The sequence below is a fragment of the Gossypium hirsutum genome, chromosome A07, assembly GCF_007990345.1.
Source record: "Gossypium hirsutum isolate 1008001.06 chromosome A07, Gossypium_hirsutum_v2.1, whole genome shotgun sequence".
NCBI lineage: Eukaryota > Viridiplantae > Streptophyta > Magnoliopsida > Malvales > Malvaceae > Gossypium > Gossypium hirsutum.
This window is the reverse complement of record NC_053430.1, coordinates 96,704,775-96,720,616: the sequence shown is the minus strand read 5'-3', so window position 1 is coordinate 96,720,616 and position 15,842 is coordinate 96,704,775. Positions and strand designations below refer to the sequence as shown.

The 15,842-nt window shown below is 33.1% G+C and overlaps 2 protein-coding genes and 1 pseudogene across 3 annotated transcripts; 2 read left to right on the top strand and 1 right to left on the bottom strand.

The window, feature by feature from the left end:
- Window positions 1-268: 268 nt before the first annotated feature.
- On the bottom strand, window positions 269-2,639 carry LOC107955568 (protein CREG1). The gene is made up of 6 exons (XM_016891358.2): window positions 2,405-2,639; window positions 1,838-1,873; window positions 1,111-1,312; window positions 812-890; window positions 555-672; window positions 269-462 (listed from the first exon to the last, which is right to left on the bottom strand). The coding sequence occupies exons 1-6, from the start codon at window positions 2,560-2,562 to the stop codon at window positions 438-440; spliced, it is 618 nt and encodes a 205-aa protein (XP_016746847.1). The 5' UTR covers window positions 2,563-2,639; the 3' UTR covers window positions 269-437.
- Window positions 2,640-7,322: 4,683 nt separating this feature from the next.
- Window positions 7,323-10,348, top strand: LOC107955566 (probable zinc transporter protein DDB_G0291141; annotated as a pseudogene).
- A 1,798-nt stretch (window positions 10,349-12,146) lies between these two features.
- LOC107955565 (mannose-1-phosphate guanyltransferase alpha) lies at window positions 12,147-15,676 on the top strand. 2 transcript variants are annotated; one of them, XM_016891356.2, is made up of 15 exons: window positions 12,147-12,381; window positions 12,467-12,564; window positions 13,013-13,113; window positions 13,211-13,289; window positions 13,394-13,454; window positions 13,536-13,582; window positions 13,665-13,757; window positions 13,837-13,927; window positions 14,029-14,077; window positions 14,153-14,269; window positions 14,348-14,495; window positions 14,564-14,656; window positions 14,768-14,836; window positions 15,079-15,121; window positions 15,241-15,676. In XM_016891356.2, the coding sequence occupies exons 1-15, from the start codon at window positions 12,336-12,338 to the stop codon at window positions 15,339-15,341; spliced, it is 1,236 nt and encodes a 411-aa protein (XP_016746845.1). In that variant the 5' UTR covers window positions 12,147-12,335; the 3' UTR covers window positions 15,342-15,676. The 2 variants fall into 2 exon arrangements, with proteins under 2 accessions (XP_016746845.1, XP_016746844.1); XM_016891355.2 differs by having other exon boundaries at window positions 14,150-14,269.
- The last annotated feature ends 166 nt before the right edge of the window (window positions 15,677-15,842 follow it).

Genomic DNA, 15,842 nt, shown 5'->3' with positions numbered 1-15,842 from the left:
ATAGACTTCAGATAAAAATCTGTCGTAAGTATCAACACTTATATCCGACAACATGCATATAAGGATATGATACTCAAACCAGAGTCTCGGTAAGTCGATAACATAGATATCAAGCAGTAGCTCAAACTTTACTTTCAAACACTAAAAGGAGAACTCTCACCTGTTACACATTTGCCGAAAAGATTTAGAGGTAAACATAGAAAATTGCAACCTATTGATTCTAAAGAACATACAACTTCATCATTTACTTTCAAAGATTTCAAAACAATAATCAAATAACCTTTTCTCTTTTTTGGCTTCGGATTATTTCTTACTTCAATAACATGAACCATAAACAATAGTTCGATTTATTTACAAGTTTTCATTAAACACAGTTTACATTCACTTGCAATATAATCATGTACAAGAATGGAGTTCAGCATTGTATTTCACTTTTTTCACTTATCGATGGCAAATATGTTCCTGTAGATAGCAAAAATCCATATCAACCAGACAAAAGAATTAATTAGCATACAATCGTAAAAGCAAACACGGTATACAGCTTTGATACTCACATTTTGTATTTGAGGTATTGATCAACTGTGAGCGGTTTAGGGCCGCCAAACCAGTTAATCATAAAAATGTCTTCAATTTCCAATTTGAAAACCTGGAAATCGTGACCTTTAGGCCACCCTGTATTGTCCAAACAACGCAAACTTTGATCAGTAGAATATTGGTATGTGTTACCAAGTTTTTCCATGTATTGAGAGGGTCATATCCACATATTGATATATGCATATTGGTGGATATACATATTTTGGTTAAGAATTACCCTTCATTTCCGGATGCTTTGTGAACAGCGCAGTTCGAGCGAACTCTGCTTCTTCGGAGTTTGCTTCAAGTAGGACCAACTAAAACAAGACAAGACAATTAAATTAGCTTAACAATCATTAAAAAAGTCATTTCGTTCTTCTTTACACTCTTTCTTTTTCCTTCTAACAGTTCGAGTAGTAAAAAAGGTACAAGTTATCATCTGTATAGAAAAGACTTGGGAGTTTATTTATATCCACATACTATATGCAACAAAATAAGCTCGATCGAGATAAAACAAAGCTGGATTTAGCAACATACCCTTCCCGTGAGTGTGATTTTTGCACACACAGGGCTTTCTGGGTCAGCATTGCTGCAGGTTCCAAGCGGATACTCACTGATTGCGAGTGAGGACCGATGGTCTTTTAATGCATTTCTTGCTGTTGGATCAAGGGTTGTCAAATAGAAATATGGGACACCAGTACCTTTTCCAGGTACCCCATCACTAAACGAGACGACATTCCTGCAGCAAATTTTCAAAGCTCTTGACATGTTCATACAAGTAGATTCAAATACTGTATGTTTATTACAAAAAACAGGGAACCTACTGTATAGTTGTGAGCGATGACATACAGGTAAATAACTATACATCTATGTCCTAACTCCGGATTTAAAGCACTCTTATGCTTTCTCAATGATGCCGAACTGGTGAATTGTATATGAAAGCTCCTAATATTCTGAAAAATGTAATGGGATATCATCAAACTCGACTTTTGCCCTAAAGTACCTATGTCCACCATATATTTGACACAAGTAATGAGAGTATAATCCAACAAATATATGTAAAACTGTGGATATACACCTATATCTGACACTCATCAAGTCCAAATAACATAGGTTACCACCAAAGATACCAAATATAAGCATCAGCCAAAGACAGGAACAAAATGCATTGAGCCTAAACATGAGGACTATCTTCATTTCATTACCTATAAGTATATATATACATATATACATACGTGTGTGTGCAAGGGAGTGAGAAACTTACCCAAATGGTGACCCTTCCAACTCAATTGATAATGTACTGCAAAATTAAATGACAATAAGCTCAGCTAATAACAATAATAATAAAGGTAAAAGGACCCCTCCAGTCCCTCTCGATTTTGAAATTGAACAAATTGGTCCTCCCAAAAAAAAATAGAGCAATTTAATCTTGGCAATTTCGACAGTGAGCAACCAAGGAGAATTAATCAACATTAATGTTTTCCATCAATTGTACCTAATTTTCTCAAAATTGACGGGATTAAATTGCACCTATTTTTTTAGGGACTAATTTGCTCAATTTCGAAATTGAATTAAACAAAAATGCTGTCAAACAACAAATATTATCAATGGAACAACAAAAATGAAGGAAGTCAAAGCTTCAACTTTTAACAATTGCAACTCAGAATTTAACAATAACAGTCAATTGAGTCATTTAATCAAACAATTAAAGAACAAGAAAACAAAACACAGAATCCAAATAACAATCCCAAAACAAGAATCAGAACAGCTATTGATTGTTTTGTAATAACGAGTCCAACGAGAGAGAAAAAGAAGAAGAGGTATTAATTACGTTAAAATACCCCAAGAATTCTGGGAGACCAACCAACGAGCATAAGCAGCAGTATCATCTCTATCCGGTTTTGATTCTACTAATAGTCTTGCATCAACATAACCCTGAAAACCCAGGAAAAACAAGACCAAACAACAGTAAAAGACTTTGGTTTTCATGTTTTTTTTTTTACGACAAACAAAATGTAAGAAGATGATCGACAGTACCCGTACGTATATTATACACCAAGCTTTGGACTTTAATGAGGAGTATGGGCAAAGGCAGTAATTGAAGATGGGCAATGGGTGTTTTAATCCTCTGTAGGCAAGCACATGCTATAACAACAATCTTTTGGCTTCTTACGATTGTACCTTTTGTCAAAGCCATCAACTTTGCCCAACATGTACAATAAGTATATTTCGATATAACAATATTATAATGTATTGAATCATAGAAGATTTGGGCACTTGAAAATGGATTAAGTTGGGATAGATTTCAGGGTCCCAACAAGGCAACGATCAGTATGGCAATGAACATCCCCAACTCTATTGATTTTGGCTTTTCGATCTTTATTTATTTATGGTGAAATTCTAAAGATAATTTAGTTGTTTAGGATAAGGATACACATTGAAATTGTGATTTCAAATTCTCTTTCAGAGAATAATAAATTAAATTTTTAAAATTAAAAATTTGAATAAAAATTATGATTTATCAGACGTGAAATTACATTTTCCTATAAATTTTTCTCTATTTTTATTAACATAAAATTGTAGATGATCATTGCTGAATTTTTTCTATTTTTTTATAAATATCTAAAATGTTTGTTGTGGTTGAATAAAAATTGTAGATTAAAATATTTAATAGTAATGATTAATTGTAAAAAATTACATTTAGTGCTTGTATCATTATTTAAAAAATATTTTACTAGTATTTCATATACTTTATAATTAAAGTTAATTAAAAATAATTTTGATATATAAATACTTGAATTAATTAAAAACATACTTGTTCAAATATAATTTAATATGGGCTAAACTAGTAGCTCAAACTTTGGAAAGACCTTATTAACATTAGAGGTGTTCATGGGCAAGATAAAGCAGATGCGGAATTTGAAAAAAAAAATTCAATTTTGAGTTATTTTCGTCCAAGTGGACCATTTCACTTTTTTAAAAATAATAACAAATTATTTTATTTTAATTTAATTATAAAATAATGTTAATATAAACTTTTATTTTTTTATTATTTTAAATAGTAAAACAGACTAAGTCGGGGCTATCTGAGGTTAAAAATATAAGTCCAAACTGTAAGTCTGTAAAACCCCATACCCGACCCGATCGTCAGGTCTGAGTTGTAAGGTGTCACATTTGTTGCTGAAGAAATTACAATCAATTCACTGTTCAATTTATAACATAAAACATCTCAATATATGAAAACATGTATATAAAATGTTTTGTGTTTATTTCTGGGTCTTATATGAGCTTACGAAAGCTCTATTGCTATCTCGAGGTTGAATTAGGACCAAATTGTAAGAATTTCAAAACATCTAGTTGACATCGTGACGTTGAGGTTCCTCATTGCGACACAACATACTGAGTAGGACTTGTTGTAACCTTAAATACACGTTGTCACGACGTGAATCCTAGCCTACTCATCATCGCGACGTTGGGGATATGTTGTCGCGACGTGACATACTTTTTCTATAAAAATCAACATGGTACAAGTTTGGGAGACCTATAATAATACTTTACATTTCAGTTATAACCAAAACAACAATATGTAAATTGCATTTAAGCTAAAATATGCCAAAGTGATACTTCAAAACAACATTGAGCAACCAAGTTTTAAATTCAATTGTTTTCGATACAAAACCGACTTAAACCCTAAGTATGTGCCATATACTAATCAAAAGAGAACTTTACAAACTTTGTTGAGTCAAAGATCACTTGCTGGACATTGGAACAACTGCTCGAATTATTTGGAATCTACTATACCTGCGCATGGAGAAAACAAATCGTACGCTACGCAATTACGCTCAGTGGTAATTTCCATATTTCAAGTTACAAAATAAGCATGATCAATATAATAATTCAATTATTTACATATGCATTTATGTACCAATATGATGTTTAATCTCATTTTTATTCATATTTTATCCAACTTAATAAATTCACATTATCATCTACAGACACATGCTCATTCATTTACTATGATCAATATTTCACATCACATTTCTATCATTTTCGAGCTTATAAGCTCTTTTAATACATTCGGCCCCCAAGGCATGTTTTCTGCCATTTTGTATGGTCTTTCACATACTATCGAATATCACATTTCATTTCAATCAACCATATAACCAAATCATATTTATATAACCCTATTAACCTAACTCGAATTTCAAGATGGGTGCACGAAATAGACAACTTACATTTTAATCTAGAATTGCAGTGCATCATCGGGTATACTGAAGGAAACATACTGGCACACATAGTGCATCATCGGACAAGCTAAAGCAATTATATTGGCACACAAGGTGCATCATCGAACAAACCGAATCAATTATATTGCCATGCATAGTGCATCATTGGATATACATCATCGGATAAAACAAAGTAATCATGTTGGCACATAAGTGTATCATCGGATGTACTGAAGCAATATACTAGCATGTAAGTGCATCATCGGATATACCGAACAAGTATGCTAACACATAAGTGCATCATCAGATAAACTAAAGTAAATATATTAGTACATAAGTGCATCATCGATTAAATCGAAGTATAAACCTTTACAGTTAATAGAGTAACCAATTTTCGAATCATTATATAGTTCAATTCAAATCCCATCATTCTCAATTCAACATCAATTCATCATATAATATAACATAATTCAGCTCAATTTCATACCAATATCCTATATCAGATAAGTCATACAACTTTCTATTCTATTCAATTTAGTTTATGTCTCGATATTCAATTTCAACTCAATAACCATTAACAACTCACCTCAACATTATATAATGCATAATGTCATGAATATGCAGTAATTAGATTAATCTCGGGTAATAGAGATACAAACTGAAAGCTCGCGTCACTCATCACGGCTCTCGTATTTCCTTTTCCTTTTGATGGTCTTGCGTCGTCTTTAACTACGAATAATAATTCAAAAATAAGGCAATATCAAATTCCACATCAAATCACATTTAAACTCAAAATCATACATATTTTGCAATTTATTGAATTTAGCCCTTAAACCTGAGACAAGCAAAACTTTCGATCTAGACCTTCGGATTAAAATTTGATTTCACATATACTCATTAGAGACCCTCTACTTTTTATTCCTACCTCAATTTCATAACAATTTTCATTTTATTAAATTTGGTCCCTGATTTATGAAACTAACAACTAAGTTTAAATTTTAGTCTTTTTCTTAATTTAAGCTTAGTTTCTAACAATTTCACACCAATTTCTTTCAATTCTCAATAGTAGCAACTTTAAAAACTTTAACAATTTTACAAATTGGTACATATGCTAGCTAAATCAAGCTCTCATGACCTCAAATCTATAAAAATTACAAGAAAATAACTTGATTGCACTTTACCAATTTAATAACCAAAAGCTTGAAAGTACAAAATGTTGTTTTTCTTTTTCTTTTCTTCTTGGCTGGTTGGATAAGATGAATCTTTCATCTCTCCTTCCACCAATTTCTATTTATACTATGATTTTACTTTAATTAAACTAGTTTAATTAAGTTAACCTTAATTATTTAAGCTTAATCACTACTTAAATTAAGTAAATGGCACCATCCATCTCTGCCCACTAACATCCTTTTAGAAATGGTTTATTTTGGCCCTACCGATAATTGCAATTCAAGTCCCTAATTCTTATCTTAATTAAAAAAATTATAGCGATTAAATTTTTATAATTTAGTCCATGAGCCTTAATTACTTACAATTTTGGCTAAATCACTTAACCAATTTTCAATTCATTAATATACTAACTCCATAAATATCATTACTCGGTTTACAGAAATGAGGTCTCGAAACCACAATTTTCGACACCATTGAATTTTGGGTTGTTACATAAGCCTACCCAAAATGAGTTAGGCCAATCAAGCTAGCTAGGGTACATGTCCAATGTGATACCTGAACTATTAATATGTATTTTTTATGGTATCTATATTTACATAAAATGTCAAATAAGGTACTTGTACTTTGAAAATACCCAATTTGGTACTTGAACTATCAACATATGTTTTTATTATGATACCTAGTGTAAACATTATTAGTGAATTGCTAAACATCTAATGCAAATTCAACATAGAACTTTCTTTTTTTCCAAATTACTAAGTCCACATAGATGATATAAAATTATGTAGAAAAATAAATAAAATAAAAAATAAATTAAATTAAATTAAAAATAAATAACTAAATATATGGTTAATACGCGTAAAATTTTCATTGGCTAGTTTAGCAATTTACTGATGATCTTAACACTAAGTACCATAATAAAATATATATTGATAATTCATATATCACATTGAATTTTTTCAAAGCACATGTACCACATAGATAATTTATAAAAATATTAAGTATCATGTAATAAAACTCATATTATATACCATATTAAACATTTTTAAAATACGAATACCATACTAAACATTTTGTGAAAATACAGATACAAAATGTGACTTTATCCCGATATTAAATTATAAAAATTGTCTTCCTGGTGCGACCCAGTCCAAGTCATAATTTTCAGCCTCGGCAGATCGGGGCAAATTTACATACAGTTGATTAGATCCTAATGAAATAATGACACCTGTCCTTTTTCACTTTCAACTTATAGCGTTGGAGTTTAATTTGAGACGTGTCACTATTTCATTGGGTGATTTTAGGAAATGCATATCGAAGGAAATTTATTAGATTTAAAGTTTGGCCCCGACAGGTATCTTTTTCTCCCAAAATCAGAGTCGGGAAAATTGAACCCAAAGTCACCAAAGGAAAAGAAAAATCCAAATGGCGGAGCACCACCACCATCACCACCGTCCCAACCGCCTGTCCGTCCCTCCACGCGCCACTGCTTTCACAACCCCAACCCAAACTACCCCAAGATCTTACCCTTCGTATTCATACCCTCCTTCCATCACAACTCCAACTGCAACTCCATCAAAACACCGCCTTTCCCTCCAATCTTCCTCTTTTTCTTCTTCCTCCCAAAAGAAATCCTCCATTTCTTTCCTTCTCCTCCTCCTCCTATCCCTTCGCTCTCTTTACTCTCTCCTTCCTTTCATCCGCTCTTCCCCTCCTTCTTTCTCACTCTTCCCTTTCTCTTTCCTCCTTTCCTTCCTCTCTTTCCTCCTCTCTCTCTCTTTTACCCTCTTCTCCAAAAGGAACCCCAGAAACCATCCAATTTTCCCCATTAATTCTCTCTCCACCCCTCAACTCAAACTCCTACTCTCTAAGTCCTTCCTTTTGTCCATTATATTACTTCTCAGGTTCCAAGCTCTTAGATACTGTGGTACAGCTGCTATGATCTTAGCTGAACTATCGGGAAACCTTGCTGGCAGGCTATTTTCCAAGGAGAATAATAACCCAAGAAAAGGTCGGTTTTTTCGTCTCAGATTATTGGGTTTTGCTTTTTATTTATTGGGTTAATGCTATTATCTTTAAGTTGGGATAGAGTAGATTGTTTTCCTTTGAATAAGACGGGGTTTTCGATGTATCCTAGGGAAGGTTGTGTTAGAATTTGGCCAATGTTATTGCCCTTTTTATCAGGGTTTTTAGGTTGTTATGAAAAGGTTTCCATGAATTGGGGGAGCATTAGACAGCTTGGTCGAAAAAGGTTCGATTGATTTCATCGTTTTTCACCACTGTTATGCTTTTTGTTCCTGCTGCTGTTAGTTTCTTTGTTTACGAAAGTCAAGGAGGAGGAAATATTTCTATTGATAATTTAGGTTGGCCTTTGGTGAATATTGTTGTTTTTGGAGTGATTTTGAGTGAGAATTTCAATGATGATGACAAGTTAATGAGTTCTAAAGATTTTCAGAGGGAGTTTATGGTTACTTTTGTTTGTACCATTGTTTTGGAGTTGTTTTATTTCAAGGAGTTATCGCTTTTGGGATTGTTGTTGTGCGGTTTGATGTTGTACTTTGCTGTTCGAGAGCTTGATCCGGTTTATACAAGTTATATTGAATTGGGGGTAGAATCATCGGAGTCTTTTAGCATGTCGATAATGAAACCAATTCAACATATATTGAGTGAGCGAAAGTCTCGGAAGATTGCATTGTTTCTATTGATTAATACTGCATACATGGTTGTCGAATTTGCTGCTGGCCTCATGAGTAATAGTCTTGGGTTGATATCGGATGCGTGTCACATGTTGTTCGATTGTGCGGCATTGGCTATTGGGCTTTATGCTTCGTATATTTCACAGTTGCCTGCTAATAGTCAATTCAATTATGGTAGAGGCAGATTTGAGATTCTATCGGGGTATACTAATGCAGTTTTCCTAGTTCTAGTCGGGGCATTAATTGTGTTGGAATCCTTCGAGAGGATTTTGGATCCTCAAGAAATATCAACCAACAGTCTCTTAACTGTCTCGATTGGAGGGCTTGTTGTCAATGTGGTCGGTTTGATATTCTTTCATGAGGAGCATCATCATGCACATGGCGGATCATGTTCGCACTCGCACTCGCACTCGCATTCTCATTCTGATTCCCACTCTCGCGACCATCATCATCAGCATTCACATGATCATGAGAGTCATGTTGAACACCATGAATTTGTATATGTTTCTGATGGATGCCAAGATTCTTGCTCTGGCCATGAACATCATCACGGGAACAAACATCACAGCAACAATTACCATGCCGAAGATCACAAGAAACACGAATTTCATGTCCACCATGGCCATGATCACAATCATGCCCCTCATGATTGTGCCCACCATCATGATCACCACAGCCATGGACATCAACATGACCATGCTCATGACCACCATGATTGTGCCCATCATCATGATCACAATGATCATCATCATGATCTAGGTGCGAACCATGGGAAGTTACCCCTACAGAACCAACTTCAATCAGAAGGGAAGTTGCCCCAGAAGCATCAGCATGGACACATCGACCACAATATGGAAGGGATTTTCCTGCATGTTCTGGCAGACACCATGGGAAGTGTTGGAGTTGTTATGTCGACTCTCTTAATTAAGTACAAGGGGTGGCTAGTTGCTGATCCTGCATGTTCAATATTCATTTCAGTTTTAATTATATCATCGGTTATCCCATTGCTTAGAAACTCCTCCGAAATTTTGCTTCAAAGAGTTCCAAGGGCTCAAGAGCCGGTTTTGAAGAAGGCCATAAGTGATATTTCGAACATGAAAGGGGTCTGTCGTGTTCAGAACTTGCATGTTTGGAGCTTTACAAACACAGATATCGTTGGAACAGTCCACCTTCATATATCAGCAGAAACTGACAAGGCTGCTATGAAATCACAAGTGTCGCACATCTTACATGATGCTGGAATCAAGGATTTGACGTTGCAAGTGGAATGTGTGGAACTATAGTAATTGATCTTAGGTTACACTGTCGAGAATAGAGAGTAGGTCATTCATCTTTAGGACTGAGTCTTATTATGATCAAAAGCAACAGATAGCTCCAATCCATATGCTGTGTTGTAAGGAGTACATCTTTGTCGGTTCTATCCCGGAGCATGTATATACTCGTAAGAGTTGAGTTCAGCATCGATGTTTTCTGTGAAGCAGTAGAAAGGGTGAAAAAGGGGAAATGTTTATTTTTGTTACACATGAGATCAGTGTCAATTTCTCGTAGGTTCAGGTGAGTGAAATCCAAACAAGAAGATGTAATCGGTTATGTAATGAAACCAACAGTGGTACATTATTTTCTTGTATGACCTTTCTGCTTATAATTTAAAAAGAACTTGTTTTTATGGTTCATAATTATTTATTGGCATGTTTATTGAAGTATAGTTTGAGTAGAAGTTAGAAGAATGTTGAAATACTTGTTTTGGAAAGCTTATATATGGATATTGCTGCATGCTGGATATGGCAATTGAGCAGGTTAGATGGGTTTGAGTTGTATGGGTTTTTGATACCACAAATCCAGGTAAAAGTATCATGAAGATTCCTATACTAGAAGTTGGATTACATTTGGCTTTATTTACTCAAAATTCTATATACGTTATATCAAAGAATAAATTGATCCATCTATTTTTACCGTTAATAATTGGTCCTTGTATGTTAGCATAAGGACGTGTAATTATACGACTTTCATTAGCTACACTAGTTTTTAAATAGCAGAAATATATGAAAATTTTAACAGAAATGCAGTTTGTTCTTTGATCTAATGGCTGAGAATTAGTTTACTCATTTTTTTAGTAAAAAGATAAAATACAATCTAACTTCTAATACGAAGATCTTTGTAGTACTTTTACATACAAATACAAATCTATGATAGAGAAATAATCATTAATGTTGCACAAAATTCATCTTAATGTAACATATGCATATTCTAAATTGTTAAAAGTTCAAACATGGTGTTTAGAAAACAAATTAATTGAATTCTTTTATTTAATTATAATTAATTCTAATTTTTTATTATTTAAAAATAAATATTTTATATTTAAAATAGTAAAAGTATGTTAAAATTTTTATATATAAATAAAATTTTTTAAAAAAATACTACATAAGATAAAAGCTATTTATTATTTTTATTTACTTAAAAAATAGAAAAAAAATTATGACAATGTTTTAAAACTTTACGAAAGAATACCTAAAAGTCAAATTGATTCATATAATTAATTTGAAAATGCTAAATTTTAATCTCAAATACAACATGTAATTTATTTCTTTCTTTAATATGACATTGCAACAACATTTATTACAAAAGAAGAAGAAGAAGAAAAAATGGTTTACTTAATGACATTTTAGTCCTCTATTGTGGCAGGCTACAACGATTTTCATAACAGAGAAATTAATTTCTAGACTTTATGGCATAATAATTTTTTGGCCCTCTAACTTTACAAATAAGTTATTTTAGTCATTTATTTAAATTTTTACCTTTTTAACCCTTAAATTTGTATTTTTTATCAATTCACTCTAAAATTTAACTTTACTGACGTGTCATGCATGTGATTTTTTTATTTTTAAAATAATTTTTATATATTTTTTGAATTTAAAAAAAATTAAAAATTAATTAAATGTTGACGTGTTATCCACGTATATGCCACATCAAAAAAGTTAAAAAACGTTATCTTTCAATCTATTTTGAGTTAATTTTATAAAAATATACAAATTTAAAGATTAAAAAAAGATAAAATATTAAATTAAGGGCTAAAATAATAATTTTTTTATAAAATTAGTGAACGAAATAAATTATTATACCTTTATAATAATACAACGATGTGAATGCCAATAAAATAAAAATTCAATCTTTTTAATTTTTATAAAAAATATTATATGAACATAATCAACTACATATATATATTTTTTATATTTAATTATATTTTATAATTTAACAGTTTTTAATGCAATTAACTAGTTGAAATGATTTTATTAAATTGTAGTATTTTAAATTAGTACTTTTATAATCAAATTAATTAGTTGATTAGATGGATTGGATTAAATAAAAAATTGATTGAAATAAAATTTTTTAATAATTTTTTTATTTAAATTAATTGAAGGGTAGTATTTACCCTCAAATCATAGATTTAAACTGGATGTGGACTCAAGTTTACGAAACAGTTGTGAATTGAAACGGTGACAGACGACATCGTATTTGGTCTGAGAAAAGTGTGAGTCAAATCTAACTCAACAACCAAATAAAAAAAAACAAAAACTCCTTCCACTGTCCAAACTAAAACCCCAGAATTCAACTGAAATCCGATCTCTCACTTCCCTAAATTTTGATTTCAGAAGATCTAGGGTTTTCAGACATGGAGAAAGTGGTTGCTGTGATCATGGTTGGTGGACCCACCAAAGGTAACGACAACACCCTTAGCCTTTGTCTTTCAGGTTGAGTTTGGATTTTGGTTTTTAATGTTTGATGATTGGATTCATTATCCAGGGACTAGATTTAGACCTCTTTCATTCAATACTCCCAAACCCTTATTCCCTTTAGCTGGTCAGCCGATGGTTCATCACCCAATTTCTGCTTGTAAACGGGTACTTTTTTTAATTAATTTCTTTCAAAATTTTCATACTAATTTCTCACATTATTGTATTTTCATTGTCGCTTTGATCTTATATTCCATGATTCAAACACTTCATTCTATGATTGCATTTCGTCCCTTCACTCAAAATATGGACACCTCGAGTAAATTGGTTCTTTGTGCTGTTACAGACCAACAAAATAATAATATGTCGCTCGCATAGGGACAAGTTTTTAACAGTAAAAATTGATGAAAATTTTAACAAAAAGATCAGTTTGCTCTTTGATTTAGTGGATAGGGATTAGTTTTTCCATTTTTTTTGAGTAGAAGGGGCAAAATGCAATACGACTCTTAATGCAGGGGCCTCTACGATACTTTTACCTTCTATTGAGGCATACCCTTAGAAATCATTATGTTTATGTTCATTGATTTCCTATACCTTTCTCTTGTTTGTTATATAGATACCGAATTTGGCTCAAATTTTTCTAATTGGATTTTACGAGGAAAGAGAGTTCACATTATATGTCTCTTCGATCTCGAACGAGCTGAAAATACCAGTGAGGTGATTAGTGCACTGATTTATTATGTTGTTCTAATTTTTAGTTTTCTATCCTACGGTGGATCTCACTTTTGTTTTTCCGGTTTTTAAATTGAGTTAGATACTTGAAAGAGGATAAACCCCATGGTTCAGCTGGTGGCCTCTATTACTTCAGAAATATTATAATGGAAGACAATCCGGTTCGAATTCTGCATTCCTTTTATTCATATTCATTCGTGTTCATTTTGATAAGTTGATGTGCGAAGCTTTGATTTACTTCTCATATCGTTTTCTTTTCGTACAGTCACATATCTTCCTGCTAAACTGTGATGTTTGTTGCAGTTTTCCATTGACAGACATGCTCGGTAACTTCCCTGTTCCTTGTAAAACTTTATATACTTATCAATATGATTCCCTGAATATTAATCAGATGCTCGTTTCTGTAGAGGCTCACAAAAGATACAGTGGGATGGGAACTGTGTTAGTAATCAAGGAAAGTTCTTTTCTTTTTCGTTTTTTCGGTCTTTGTTGCGGACCTGCGGTCGTCTTTTGACATTTTCTTGTTTCCCATTCAGGTATCTGCTGAGTCCGCTAGTCAGTTTGGTGAGTTGGTTGCTGACCCGATCACAAAAGAGCTATTGCACTACACCGAAAAGCCCGAGACTTTTGTATGTTCATGGTGCTATTTTAATCTTTCCCTTATAGCTTGATTAATAGTCCTAAGCTGGCTTTTCCAATGGATTGCAGGTAAGCGATTTAATTAACTGTGGAGTTTACGTCTTTACTCCTGATATCTTTACTGCCATTCAAGAAGTCTCCACACACCGAGAAGACCAAGGTTGTATTGTCTTCGTGCTTTTACAATACTTTTTTGGCTAATATACGAGGAAAAATTTTCTCTTGTTATCGGTAAATGACCTTTTTTTTGTCGTATTGCAGCTAATTTACGCCATTTGACAAGCTTTGAAACGCTGCAGTCTCCAACAAGGTTGTCCTCTGTCACTAGTGTTACTGTGTTTAAACAGTTCTGATCTTAATGCCGATATCTATTTCCTCTCAGTAGGGCTCTTCCCCAAGATTTTGTTAGATTGGATCAAGATATCTTGTCCCCTTTTGCTGGAAAGAAGCAATTATATACGTACGAAACTATGGATTTCTGGGAACAGATCAAGACTCCAGGGTAAAAATGTTTTGGGTTGATGTTGCGTTTTCTCCTGATGAATTATCATTGTATTTAAACCTGTTATTATCCACACAGGATGTCTTTAAAATGTTCTGGTCTTTATCTTGCTCAATTCCGGTATACCTCCCCTGATCTATTAGCTGGTGGAGATGGAACCAAAAGTGCTTCGATTGTTGGTGATGTCTATGTGCATCCCTCGGCCAAAGTACATCCGACTGCAAAGGTACTTCCAGTTCTCGGTATTTGTTGCCCAAATGTGGAAACTATGTTCTAAGTCATTCTCATGAACAGATCGGTGCCAATGTCTCTATTTCGGCAAATGTTCGTGTAGGAGCTGGGGTGAGACTTATAGGTTGCATCATCTTGGATGATGTTGAGGTTCAGGTAAGGAAGTGAAAACTTGAAAATAAAATACTTCCACGATTTTCATTGTATTAAACTGGTGCTGGTTTCTACTTGGTCGAGAAAAATATAATTTGATGTTTCTTCTGGCAGGAAAACGCGGTTGTTATTAATTCTATTGTTGGATGGAAGTCGTCTATAGGAAAATGGTCTCGTGTCCAGGCAAGTTCCCATGTATCGATGCAATATATATACATAAATTGACACACACATAAATAGAATCAAACAAATTTGTGTTCAGTCAGTCTTGTTTATGAATGTAGCATGCATGATCAGATAACAGCTCGACAAATTTTAGGAAGAAACTAGTAAAATTTGCCATAACAAAAGATCATACTCGAACATTGGTACATTAGGCAGATTTATTTTGCTTGGCTGGCTGATGCTCAACCTTATTTTTCCAGGCCGATGGAGACTACAACGCAAAGCTCGGAATTACTATCCTTGGTACGTTTTTCTTACTAATAAATTTCTAGACAGTTTGGTAAAATATAACATTAGCGGATAAAATCTCCGATGCAGTCGAAGAAATGTTGAGTTTTAGTTTACTTTGTGTTGTGTTGCAGGAGAGGCTGTAATAGTAGAAGATGAAGTTGTTGTGATCAATAGTATTGTTCTTCCGAATAAGACCCTTAATGTGAGCGTGCAAGACGAGATCATTTTATGACAATTGAAATGCCGCTCCACAAGGCTCTTTGTCACCGCAGTCCTGATTTTTTGGCCTCGGAAAAAGAAAAAAGACCGGCAAGGATATTGGAAATGGTGAGTAAGAGCATAATCAAGATCAAAGTACAGCCGCGGGATAGTTTTACCACGAAAGCCTCGTGATGTAAGATATTAGTGTGTGATTATCAATTTGAAGTTTCGAAGTTTTCAAATCCAGAATGCAAAAACTAGAATTCTTTTATTGCTTTTCGTTTGGTCCCTTTTTTATTTTTTTTTTGCAATATGGAGTTTTGTTCTTGATTGAAATACGAATGAGAAATAGAAAAAGTTTACTTATTTGAATGTCATTTTATGATTTATTAGTTGAATTGATTGGACTGATCTGAGTTTTTTTCTTATGGTTGCTATTTGCTGTAGGAGTGAGTGATTTATTTTAAATGAATCGCGTAGTTGAGTTTGTTAATTAGATTCGTTTTTTTCTAAATCGTAAAGCTATTAGATA